General features: G+C 46.5%; 1 protein-coding gene across 1 annotated transcript in view; it reads right to left on the minus strand.

Moving 5' to 3' along the window:
• The window catches only part of LOC120063904 (transmembrane protein FAM155A-like), a 172,280-nt gene extending 160,590 nt beyond the window's left edge, over nucleotides 1-11,690 (minus strand). The window contains exon 1 of the mRNA XM_039014217.1: nucleotides 10,977-11,690. Coding sequence (XP_038870145.1) covers nucleotides 10,977-11,690 — 714 coding nt within the window. The remainder of the gene's footprint in view (nucleotides 1-10,976) is intronic.
• Nucleotides 11,691-12,235: the final 545 nt, after the last annotated feature.

A 12,235-nucleotide genomic window follows, 5' to 3' on the forward strand; every position in this document is an offset into this window, starting at 1 on the left:
AGGGTTCTCTATGGTGTAATAGGTCAAAGCGTGACAAGGGATTTTTTTCTAGTTATTTTAGTTCTATGTTGGTGTGTGAGTATGGTTCCCAATTGGAGGCAGCTGAATATCGTTGCCTCTAATTGGGGATCATACTTAGTGTGTTCCTTTTCCCACCTGCGATGTGGGATATTGTTTAGAGTTAGTGCCTATGTGCGCTACGTATTTGCACGTTTGTTAATCTTTGTTGTTGTTTAGAGGTTCACTATGGTCCACTTATTTATATAACGATCATGACAGAATATCCCACCAAGTAAGAACCAAGCAGCGTGCCCAGGAGGTAAAGGAGAGCTGGACATGGGAGGAAATATTAGGTGGATGCGAGACCCTTCCTTGGCGGGAGACGCCAAGGAGTATAGGAGGACAGCGACGACGCCGGGGTCAGAGGCCACAAAGAGCCCAAGGGCAACCCCAAGATTTTTTTTTTGGGGGGGGGGGGGGCACAAGGGGGCGGTCGGCCGAGTCGAGGAGAGAGCCAGAGACCGTCTGGGAGTCGATGGAGCAGTTGGAGGAGGGAGATCGGAGAGAGATGTTGGTTAGGTGTATTTTGCACCGCACGTGCCCTGAAGAGCGTGTCATCAGTCCGGTGCCACCTGTGCTGGCTCCACGCACCAGGCCTCCAGTGCGCCTCCCCAGCCCGATACGTCCTGTGCCGGCTCCCCGACACTCGCCCTGAAGAGCGTGTCATCAGTCCGGTGCTACCTGTGCCGGCTCCACGCACCAGGCCTCCAGTGCACCTTCCCAGCCCGGTACGTCCTGTGCCGGCTCCCCGCACTCGCCCTGAAGAGCGTGTCATCAGTCCAGTGAAACCTGTGCCGGCTCCACGCACCAGGCCTCCAGTGCGCCTACCCAGCCCGATACGTTCTGTGCCGGCTCCCCGACACTCGCCCTGAAGAGCGTGTCATCAGTCCGGTGCCACCTGTGCCGGCTCCACGCACGAGGCCTCCAGTGCGCCTCCCCAGCCCGGCACGTCCTGTGCCGGCTCCCCGCACTCGCTCTGAAGAGCGTGTCATCAGTCCGGTGAAACAAGTGAGATCCTAACTGAATATGTCATCATTCAAATAAAATTATTTAACACAATACAACACATATTACATAAAGACCTTTGAGGGCCTAGTTTAACCCTAATACTGTGGGCTGAAAATCATGGTTTACAGGCAAAATTAGGCCTGCAAGTCACATTATTCTGGATGTAAAGTGATGTGTAATTCCTATTGGAATCCAACCAGAGTGGGGATATCCAACATTTTCCATTTGTGTTCAATTTGCATTCAGAATGACTTCCAGGTTGGGAAGACTAAGATATGAGACTACCTAAAGCATCTAAACTGGAACAACCATTTCCGTAACGTGTGCTAGTAACAGATTGGATTAGCTTAGAAACATATATTATATTTATATTTGAGCTGCATAAAATTTATAATAATAATTTATAATAAAACTGGTTGCTTGCATCCTGCATGCTGATTGGACTAGCAGAATTCCTAGCCATGCTGTATTGGCCGTCACAGACACAATATGCCTGCTAACGGTTCCATCTGAAAGGGATCACTGTGCCTCCTATAAGAATAGCATGTTCATGTTGCTAAATCATCTCTTGTACTCAACTAGCACATGATTTCCCCTCGCTTCCAGCCTAGCATTTAGTTTGGTAGAGAGGAGGTTAATATAAGCCTCGATGTCTGCCTGTCCGACCTTGGAAGCAATGTTTCAATATAGAATTTCCATCTGTGTACCATACATAGAGTGAACTGTGCCCAGACGAGACGAGACAACGCATCAACATCCTTATGGCCATTTCCATGTAAATGTAAATAGAAAGAAAACTCTAACAAATGAAAATGCAGCAAGTGCACTGTCCTTTCAGGTTCAATGTTTGACCTGACTGAGTTAGCTGAAGTTGGCTAGCAAACTAGCAAGTGACAAAAAAGTTACTCAGCCTGCATAGCAACCATTTTGCTTAGAGCGGACGGCCAGACCTTTTGCATAGCAACTATGCAAAAATATTTAATGGCGGGGTCACGTCTGTAGCAATATGACCAAAATAACTAACAACAAGATTTCTGTCCGGTGTGAAGACACCTGTACCATGTCTTCACTGACATTTTCAACCTCTCCCTGACCGAGTCTGTAATACCTACATGTTTAAAGTAGACCACCATAGTCCCTGTGTCCTAGAAAGCAAAGGTAACCTGCCTAAATGACTACTGCCCCGTAGCACTCACATCGCTAGCCATTAATTGATTTGAAAGACTGGTCATGGCTCACATCAACACCATCATCCCGGAAACCCTAGACCAACTCCAATTTGCATACCTACCCCAACAGATCCACAGATGACGCAATCTCAATCGCACTACACACTGCCCTTTCCCACCTGGACAAAAAGAACACCTTTGTGAGAATGCTTTTCATTGACAACAGCTCAGCTTGCAACACCATAGTGCCCACAAAGCTCATCACTAAGCTAAGGACCATGGGACTAAACACCTCCCTCTGCAACTGGATCCTGAATTTCCTGACGGGCCACCCCCAGGTGGTAAGAGTAGGCAACAACGCATCTCCCACGCTGTCCCTCAACACACAGGGCCCTCCTGTACTCCCTGTTCACCCACAAATACTTGGCCAAGCACAACTCCAACACCATCATTAAGTTTGCTGACAACACAATGGTGGTAGGCCTGATCACCGACAACGATGAGACAGCCTATTGGCAGGAGGTCAGAGACCTGGCAGTGTGGTGCCTGAAGGTACCACGTTCATCTGTACAAACAATAGTACGCAAGTATAAACACCATGGGACAGCCATCATACCGCTCAGGAAGGAGACACGTTCCGTCTCGTACAGATGAACGTACTTCGGTGGAAAAAGTACAAATCGATCATACTTTTTGGAGAAATGCCCTCTGGTCTGATGAAACAAAAATAGAACTGTTTGGCCATAATGATCATCGTTATGTTTGGAGGAAAAAGAGGGAGACTTGCAAGCCGAAGAACACCATCCCAACCGTGAAGCACAGGGGTGGCAGCATCATGTTGTGGGGGTGCTTTGCTGCAGGAGGGACTGGTGCACTTCACAAAATAGATGGCATCATGAAGCAGGAAAATTATGTGGATATACTGAAGCAACATCTCAAAGGGGTCTTCCAAATGGACAATGAGCCTAAACATACTTCCAAAGTTGTGGCAAAATGGCTTAAGGTCAAAGTCAAGGTATTGGAGTGGCCATCACAAAGCCCTGCCCTCAATCCTATAGAAAATGTTGTGGGCAGAACTGAAAAAGCGTGTGCGAGCAAGGAGGCCTACAAATCTGACTCAGTTACACCAGCTCTGTCAGGAGGAATGGGCCAAAATTCACCCAACATATTGTGGGAAGCTTGTGGAAGGCTACCTGAAACGTTTGACCCAAGTTAAACAATTTAAAGGCAATGCTACTAAATACTAATTGAGTGTATGTAAACCTCTGACCCACTGGGAATGTGATGAAAGAAATAAAAGCTGAAATAAATAATTAGCTCTACTATTATTCTTACATTTCACATTCTTAAAATAAAGTGTTGATCCTAACTGACCTAAGACAGGGAATTTTTACTCGGATTAAATGTCAGGAATTGTGAAAAACTGAGTTTAAATGTAATTGGCTAAGGTTTATGTAAACTTCCGACTTCAACTGTATGCTTAGTTCAATTCAATCTTATTAGATTTCACTTGTATAAAAAGTAATTTGTAATATGCCACTGCACTGCATTAACCCAACAAAAGCTAACCTAGGTTGATAGCCACAAGAAGAAAATAATGGTAAGAACTACAGTAGGACCATGGGGGGAAGTTGATGCTATGAATCATAAAGGGGAGGCTGTAGAACTGCAGGCACCGCTTTGAAGTATGGATATTTTTAGATGATAGAGAATACAACACAACAAACAAGGCTTCCTGTGTAGTAAGAAAGCAAATCAACCAGGAACAAAATTGATATCGACTTCCATATTCACTGTGTGATTCCTCTATTTTGCAGTAACTCTGCTCTCCTGCTGTGTGTTATGGTGCTATTTCACCTTCCTTCCCATCATGACGGCCAGGCAGGTCAGGGGTCACCATGATTTCACGGGGTAGCTCTGTACAGTTTCTCCAGAAGCCTTCTGCAAGCTTTGTCTCCCTGAGTCGTTAATTAGCTACTAGCAGGCATTACTGTTGAACTCATCTGATAACTGGGCTCCCCTGCACTAGAGAGAAGCCTGAAGCACTGAGTGAGAGAGAGAGAGAGAGAGAGAGAGAGAGAGAGAGAGAGAGAGAGAGAGAGAGAGAGAGAGAGAGAGAGAGAGAGAGAGAGAGAGAGAGAGAGAGAGAGAGAGAGAGAGAGAGAGAGAGAGAGAGAGAGAGAGAGAGAGAGAGAGAGAGAGAGAGAGAGAGAGAGATGCTGCGAGCAATAGGCATGCAGAAATACAAACAGAGAGATAAACGGAGAGTTTAGGAATCATTAAGCAAAGTGTATGTGTTTCTCTCGCTCCCTTTCACTCTCCCCGAACAAAAGAAAGCATACATACTGTACAGCTACGTGCGACCAGTGTGAAATGGCTAGATAGTTAGCGGAGCACTCTAAGGGCGTTTCACTAGTTCTGAGACCTTGAAGTAGTTGTTTCCCATGCTCTGCAAGGGCCGCAGCTTTTGTGGTGCGTTAGGTGACGATGCTTCGTGGGTGACTGTTGTTGACGTGTGCAGAGGGTCCCTGGTTCGAGCCCAGGATGAGGGACGAAAGCAACGCTGTTACATACACACAAAACCATTTACACCCCCTTCCTCTCACACATAAACATAATTTTAAAAAGCACACACACATAATATAAACGCACAAACAATGTGAATAATTTATTGGAGCTCCAGTCATAGATCTGATTGGTTGCAATAAGAAATTCACACAGCAGACCATTATATCATTAGCTGCAAAGCTGTGCTCTGTGCTGCACTGAATGGCCTGGTAAATGGAGCTACTTCCTGGGTGCGACACGTACGTACGTACACAAACACACACACACACACACACACACACACACACACACACACATAGCAGTAGTCAATTATAGCTGTGGGAAAGAAAACAGGAATAAACTGGAATATTGACAGAAAGTCAAGAAGCGAGGTGGGATATTGACAGGTTTCTCCTGGACTAGGTCTGAGAACGCAGGTGGAGAGGGAGAGAAACATTGTGTCTGTGGAAAGACGCGTTTCCATGGGAGTGGAGGCAGAGATAGAGCACTTGTCTAAGAGACACATTTCCTTATCTGTGTGCCTGGGGAGAAACAAACAGTGTCAGCTCATATGGAGGGGAGTTTCCCTGTTTCCTTAGGCCTGTTGCTAGCTGCTGCTGCTGGGAGAAAACGCACATAACTTTAATTGAATTTTACCCAAAGCCACCATCAGAGAGAGGGAGGGAGGGAAGAGAGGGAGGGAGGGAGGGAGGGAAGAAATTACAGGGGGCATGCTGTATATGTGTACTGATATTATCCAACAGTGAGTGAACTGTGTGACATTCAGAGGTTCCCTCTATATTATGTACATTAATGCATTATAATCTGAACTGTAGGAAATGACATGTTTACCAGCTGAAAACGGTCAGAATCACCTTGACAACTGACATAACATACAGTATAAACATCCCTCCTTCTGGAAAAGCCTTGTCGTTGCGCCTGTTTTTTCCAAGAGCTGAATTTGAAGAGAAATTACTTCCAAATATATTCATTTTACTATGAAACCTCATCAAGTGGGCAAAAGACATGATAACATGAATTCAGCAAAGGCAAAAAAAAGAGAGAGACACGGTCCCAGAGAAAAGGACAGAAGAAAAGAAAGGTGGAAGAGAGGGAATGGGAAACTGAAAGTGAGTGACACAGAATGGAAGTTCAAGACAATACAAGTGGAGGGAATGAGAGAAATGAATGAGAGAGGAAAGGCTTATGAGAGAGATGGGTTGAGAATTGGAGAGAAAGAGTGAATGAGAGAGGAAAGGCTTATGAGAGAGATGGTTTGAGAATTGGAGAGAAAGAGTGAATGAGAGAGGAAAGGCTTATGAGAGAGATGGGTTGAGAATTGTAGAGAAAGAGTGAATGAGATGGTGGGCAGCAGCAGCAGGGGTGGAGAAGGAGGCAGTTGGCCCTGTGAGGACAGGCCTGTAATTGAAGCGAAGGAAAAAGACCTTAACCCAGATCAGTATCTATCACTCTCCGGCAGGAAGAAAGAGCTCAACACACGCAGATTTCCTGAGAGGGCGACAGATGAGGACAGAGGGAAGAGGAAAGAGAGTGGAGGGAGAGAGAGAGGGAGAGGGAGGGGATGATGTAGCGACAGATACTGCTGATTACAAAGATTACTTCTCTGAGAAACCCTGGCCGCTGTGGGTACACTGCCCTTACTCACTCACACACACACACACACACACACACACACACACGCACACAGGCAGGCAGACAGAGGAGATCAGCATGTTGAGACAGACAGAACCCTCGAGACATGGTCATCTGAGAGGAGGAGAATTATGCAAGTGCAAATTAAATTACACCGGAAGAGAGAGGCAGGCATGGACCTGCAGGAAACACTGGGCTCTGCGTGTGTGTGTGTGTGTGTGTGTGTGTGTGTGTGTGTGTGTGTGTGTGTGTGTGTGTGTGTGTGTGTGTGTGTGTGTGTGTGTGTGTGTGTGTGTGTGTGTGCGCTATTTGTTATGCACATTATGAAAACACACACACAGAGACACGGACAAACAGACTGAGACGCTATCTGGTATGTGATGAGCCAGGTTCACACAGAGATCAAAGGTTGTAAAGATCACACATGGACAGGACGGAAAGAGAGAGAGAGGGAAAAAGTATGCCTGAATGTAATATGGTAAAACTCACACACACAGCCACTAACACATTGTGTGTGTGTGTTTGTTGTGCCACATAGAGCACCCAGCGGAACACAAAAGCAGCCCTTTGACACCTGATACTCACTAGCTGCCAGTGTGTGAGAGAGAAGATTAGTGGTCAGAGTAACCATCGCCTCTTATTGGCTCTCCTGACGCAGGGCCTGTAGGCCTATTACATCTCTCTCTCTCTGTCTCTCTCTCTCTTTCTATCTCACTCTCTCTCTTTTTCTCTCTCGCTCTCTCTCTCTCTTTCATTCTCTCTAAACTATATTCAACAACTACAGGAGGGACATTGAACAATACATTAGCTACCCCTTACCTCAGCTCTCTCCCTCCCCTGTCCTGCCCTATTAACCCCTCTATTCTCACCCATACCGGATATCGCTCAGGGCAAAGGGCCTCGGAAAGAGAAAGGAGGGCGGAGAAGAAAAGAGAGGATAATATCCGTTTGGCTAATTCTGCTGTTTGTCCAACTTAGTGGAGTGGGTTCTCTAGGCGGTGACAGTATGTGATTCAGGCTTAGAGTGCTGTGCTTGTCTAAAGGTCACACTAACACAGGAGTCCATTAGCAATTCAGATGTGGCTAAGAGGGTAAGAGGCTGCACTGGTCCCAGTGCCTGCTGCCTGCATGGCCCTTATTGCATTATCAGGGAGCATAGCGGCAGCTAGCATGCTCAACACTGATTATGTGACAAAAAGGGGAGGAGATATGTTATGTATCTGTTATGTAACACACTACTGTTCAAAAGTTTGGGGTCACTTAGAAATGTCCTTGTTTTTTAAAGAAAAGCACATTTTTGAACCATTAAAATAACATAACATGGATCAGAAATACAGTGCAGACATTGTTAATGTTGTAAGTGACTATTGTAGCTGGAAACTGCTGATTTTTTATGGAATATCTACATAGGCGTACAGAGTCCCATTATCAGCAACCATCACTCCTGTGTTCCAATGGCACATAGTGTTAGCTAATCCAAGTTTATCATTTTAAACTGCTAACTAATCATTAGAAAACCATTTTGCAATTATGTTAGCACAGCTGAAAACTGTTGTTCTGATTAAAGAAGCAGTAAAACTGGCCTTCTTTAGTCTAGTTGAGTATCTGGAACATCAGCATTTGTGGGTTCAATTACAGGCTCAAAATGGCCAGAAGCAAAGAACTTTCATCTGAAACTTGTCAGTCTATTCTTGTCCTGAGAAATGAAGGCTATTCCATGCGAGAAATTGCCAAGAAACTGAAGATCTCATACAACGTTGTGTACTACTCCCTTCACAGAACAGCACAAACTGTCTCTAATCAGAATAGAAAGAGGAGTGGGAGGCCCCGGTGCACAACTGAGCAAGAGGACAAGTACATTAGTGTCTAGTTTGAGAAACAGAAGCCTCACAAGTCTTCAACTGGCAGCTTCATTAAATAGTACCCGCAAAACACCAGTCTCAACGTCATCAGAGAAAAGGCGACTCCGGGATGCTGGCCTTCTAGGCAGAGTTGCAAAGAAAAATCCATATCTCAGACTTGCCAATAAAAATAAAAGATTAAGATGGGCAAAAGAACACAGACACTGGACAGAGGAACTCTGCCTACAAGGCCAGCATCCCGGATTCGCCTCTTTACTGTTGATGTTGAGACTGGTGTTTTACGGGTACTATTTAATGAAGTTGAAGACTTGTGATCCGTCTGTTTCTCAAACTAGACACTCTAATGTTCTTGTCCTCTTGCTCAGTTGTGCACCGGGGCCTCCCACTCCTCTTTCTATTCTGATTAGAGACAGTTTGTGCTGTTCTGTGAAGGGAGTAGTACACAGCGTTGTAAGAGATCTTCAGTTTCTTGGCAATTTCTAGCATGGAACAGCCTTCATTTCTTAGAACAAGAATAGACTGACGAGTTTCAGATGAAGTTTTTGTTTCTGGCTATTTTGAGCCTGTTATCGAACCCACAAATGCTGATGCTCCAGATACTGAACTAGTCTAAAGAAGGCCAGTTGTATTGCTTATTTAATCAGAACAACCATTTTCAGCTGTGCTAACATAATTGCAAAAGGGTTTTCTAATGATCAACTAGCCTTTTAAAACAATAAACTTCAATTAGCTAATACCCACAGAACACATTCATTCACTCACACATGCACACTCTCTCTCTCTCTTTCCCTCTCTCTCTCTCTCTCTCTCTCTCTCTCTCTTTCTCTCTCTCTTCCCACTCATTCCACCCCCATATCCCTAGCACATCTGGGACAGCAGATCTACCAGCCAAGGTCAACTCCATTACTACTGCTGACAGAAAATCACACTGGCCATGAAGCTTTTACACACAGACCTCATATCCTGACATTAGACGGACTGAGATAAGCATACTTGCAATGCTAGGCATAGACTGAATGATTATAGATTGGGGTTTCTGATTCCAGTATGATCAGCTGAAGGAGGAACACTGATGGTTGCTGCTTATTTCAGGAGGATTTTAACCAGAGGCCTCGCATGGTTTTATATGGCGTGGTTCTATATATTTCAGGACCATGGACAGAGAACACACCTCAGGAGGACCAGTGACACACAGCTGAGACCGAGACCACCACAGAGAGAGAGAGAGAGAGAGAGAGAGAGAGAGAGAGAGAGAGAGAGAGAGAGAGAGAGAGAGAGAGAGAGAGAGAGAGAGAGAGAGAGAGAGCAGCCCGTAACAGTCTACTGCACAACAAATGGAAAAATAACAAGTGTAATCTAGCCAATGTCTCTAACCTGTGTAGCATTGCTGTTTTCTGCAACATGACTGCACAACCATGACTGCACATAACATTTGGGGCTACAATACATTGCCAGTGACACCTGCGATTAAATATGTGTGTGTGTGTGTGTGTGTGTGTGTGTGTGTGTGTGTGTGTGTGTGTGTGTGTGTGTGTGTGTGTGTGTGTGTGTGTGTGTGTGTGTGTGTGAAAGATTGGTGTTCCGTGTTGGTGCAATATTAGCAAAACCTGTTAGTTTCAGTCATGCTGAGCCCACAACACAACTTGAAACAATCTGCATCATCCCTCTGAAAGACCCGTTTGTTGACGTGTGTTGACCAACTGAGGCAGCGGTGTACTGCTCTATGCTACAGAGAGATATGTCATCGGTACAACAACAAACCAGGTACAATGAAAAAGCCTTCCGGTGGATTAGGTACAGAAATCACTGGTACGCTATTAATGTTATTGAAATGCTAGCACCTCCGAGCTCTGGCTGAGCTAGGCACTAGGCCTTCCCCTCTAGTACACCCTCTCCTCTGATAGCCTCCAACACGGTAACAGATGATCACATCACCACACTGCCGAGGCCTTGCTTTTCTCAACAGCGGTGAAGATACAGACCTATAAGGCTACATCCCCCTAACACAAACACACAGAGAGAGAGAGAGAGAGAGAGAGAGAGAGAGAGAGAGGGAGAGAGAGAGAGAGAGAGAGAGAGAGAGTTGGGAGGTCGAGCTCTAGGTCTGATGCTTTCAGAACCATAGAGAGCACCTCTCTCGCTCTCTCTCTGGTTAGTTGGAGAACCAATCCCTTGGGTTTTGACACCGATTGTGATGCAAAGATTATATCTGAGGAGAGAACCTAATCAGGGGCACAACCTATTTTTGTATTAAGATGCTTCCTTTTTAGTTTAGGCTTGTGATTCTGTGGCTGCAGCCTTTGAAGTAACACAGTACATGCCAGTTATACTCAATACCCTATTAGATTCAAACTCTCTCTCACTCTTTCTCTTTGCTGTAGGCTATGTGACACAATCATCACACATTAGCTCCTGCACAAAAATCTACAAGTGCGCGTCCACGCTCGCTCGTTCTCGCACAAACATACGCACGCACGCACGCATACATTGTAGGCAGGACAAGTGGGGTGATGCGTCTCACAAACGCTTTGAAATCATTCCCACATCGTGATAGATATCGGTTACCATGACGACTGGGAATCAATCCAAGCCCAATCAATCCAAGCCCCCTATATAGGCTAAAAAGACAGTAGCCTACCTATAGTGCTTTGATATGTGCAAGCCATTCACATCCTACCTTGCATTCCTCCATACATGTCCTGACCGAGTATTCATCAGTCTCATATTTCTCAACCAACAGCTCAAACTCCCGGTAGTCCTCCTGAGCTTGCCGGTCAAAGCGCTGGTAAACCCGGACACACTCGCTGCATCCCAGCGTGTCACCCTCAGTCACGTCCAGGCTGCAGTTTATATTGTCCGGACTTGTAATCCCGTTAAACAAATCCAAAAGAGAGTAGGAATTACAAAAAGAAAGATACAAATCGCTCAGATTCAAGTCTGCCGACTGCGTCCTCTCCCCGCCCCCGGAGAGGCCCAGGCACACGGGCTCTGCGTCCGTGAAAGTGAAGCAGTCTTTGGACAAGCTGTCCGGGTGACAGGTGTCCAGTCGCCACAGAGGTTTGGTAGAATTCCCTATAAAAATAACATCTGGCTTTCTGGCAAGGGGGCCGTGGGGGGAATGGGGGTCAGAGGAGGGGGTGTGGTGGTGAGTGGAGTTTGGGTACTCGACCATGTCCGTAAAGGCGAGCCGCTTGTCCTGCCGCTTGTCTCGGGTCCGCGTCAGTTTGGCCTCGGCGCAGAACCACAAGTGATCAGAGAGCAGGACGGTGATGAAGAGAAGAGAGGCCAGCGATAGGCGCCATCTCTGGGCCCGCTCCGACTCGGTAAATGGCTTCTCGTTCTCTCGGGGTGCAAACCAGATATTTAAGCCGTCATCTTGCTTCCGACACATCCAAGCACCCCTGGTCATATTTTAGGAAAAGCGCAGCTCTGGCCGACTCCACCGCGGGGGCTCCTCTGCCACTATACTCATTGACTTTGGGAGATGGACTCTGGTTATTTATCCTCGGTAACGGTGGGCTGCCGTGCCGCCGCCGGTCCTGGGCTCTCCTCTCTCGCGCCCGACGCCGTCGGCGTGTTATTCCGATCCAATTAGCGCGCCCGCACAGATTAAGCCTCGCGCTGCCGCATCCCCGTTCTCCATGGCTCTCCGGGGGGAAACCACGTTCTCTGTAACCGCATGCCTCGCGCCTCGCTCCCTCTCTTCTGCTCTCCGGGGTGGTGCTCGCGCGCAGAGAGACCAGCTGTGGCCAGCTTATCAATGCTGTTGCCGTTACTGCTGCAGTTTCCCGGATTCAATTATGAGAAAGCAAAAGCCGTTTGATTGTGCCCCAGTTGATTTTTTCCGGTTCGTATCTGGGTTGAATGCCTTGGATCTTTTCTTCCGATGGCCACAGTCATCTTGGACCTGGGTTAAATTGCCGCCATGTTCGTCTT

This window comes from Salvelinus namaycush, chromosome 19, assembly GCF_016432855.1.
Source record: "Salvelinus namaycush isolate Seneca chromosome 19, SaNama_1.0, whole genome shotgun sequence".
Classification (NCBI taxonomy): Eukaryota; Metazoa; Chordata; class Actinopteri; order Salmoniformes; family Salmonidae; genus Salvelinus; species Salvelinus namaycush.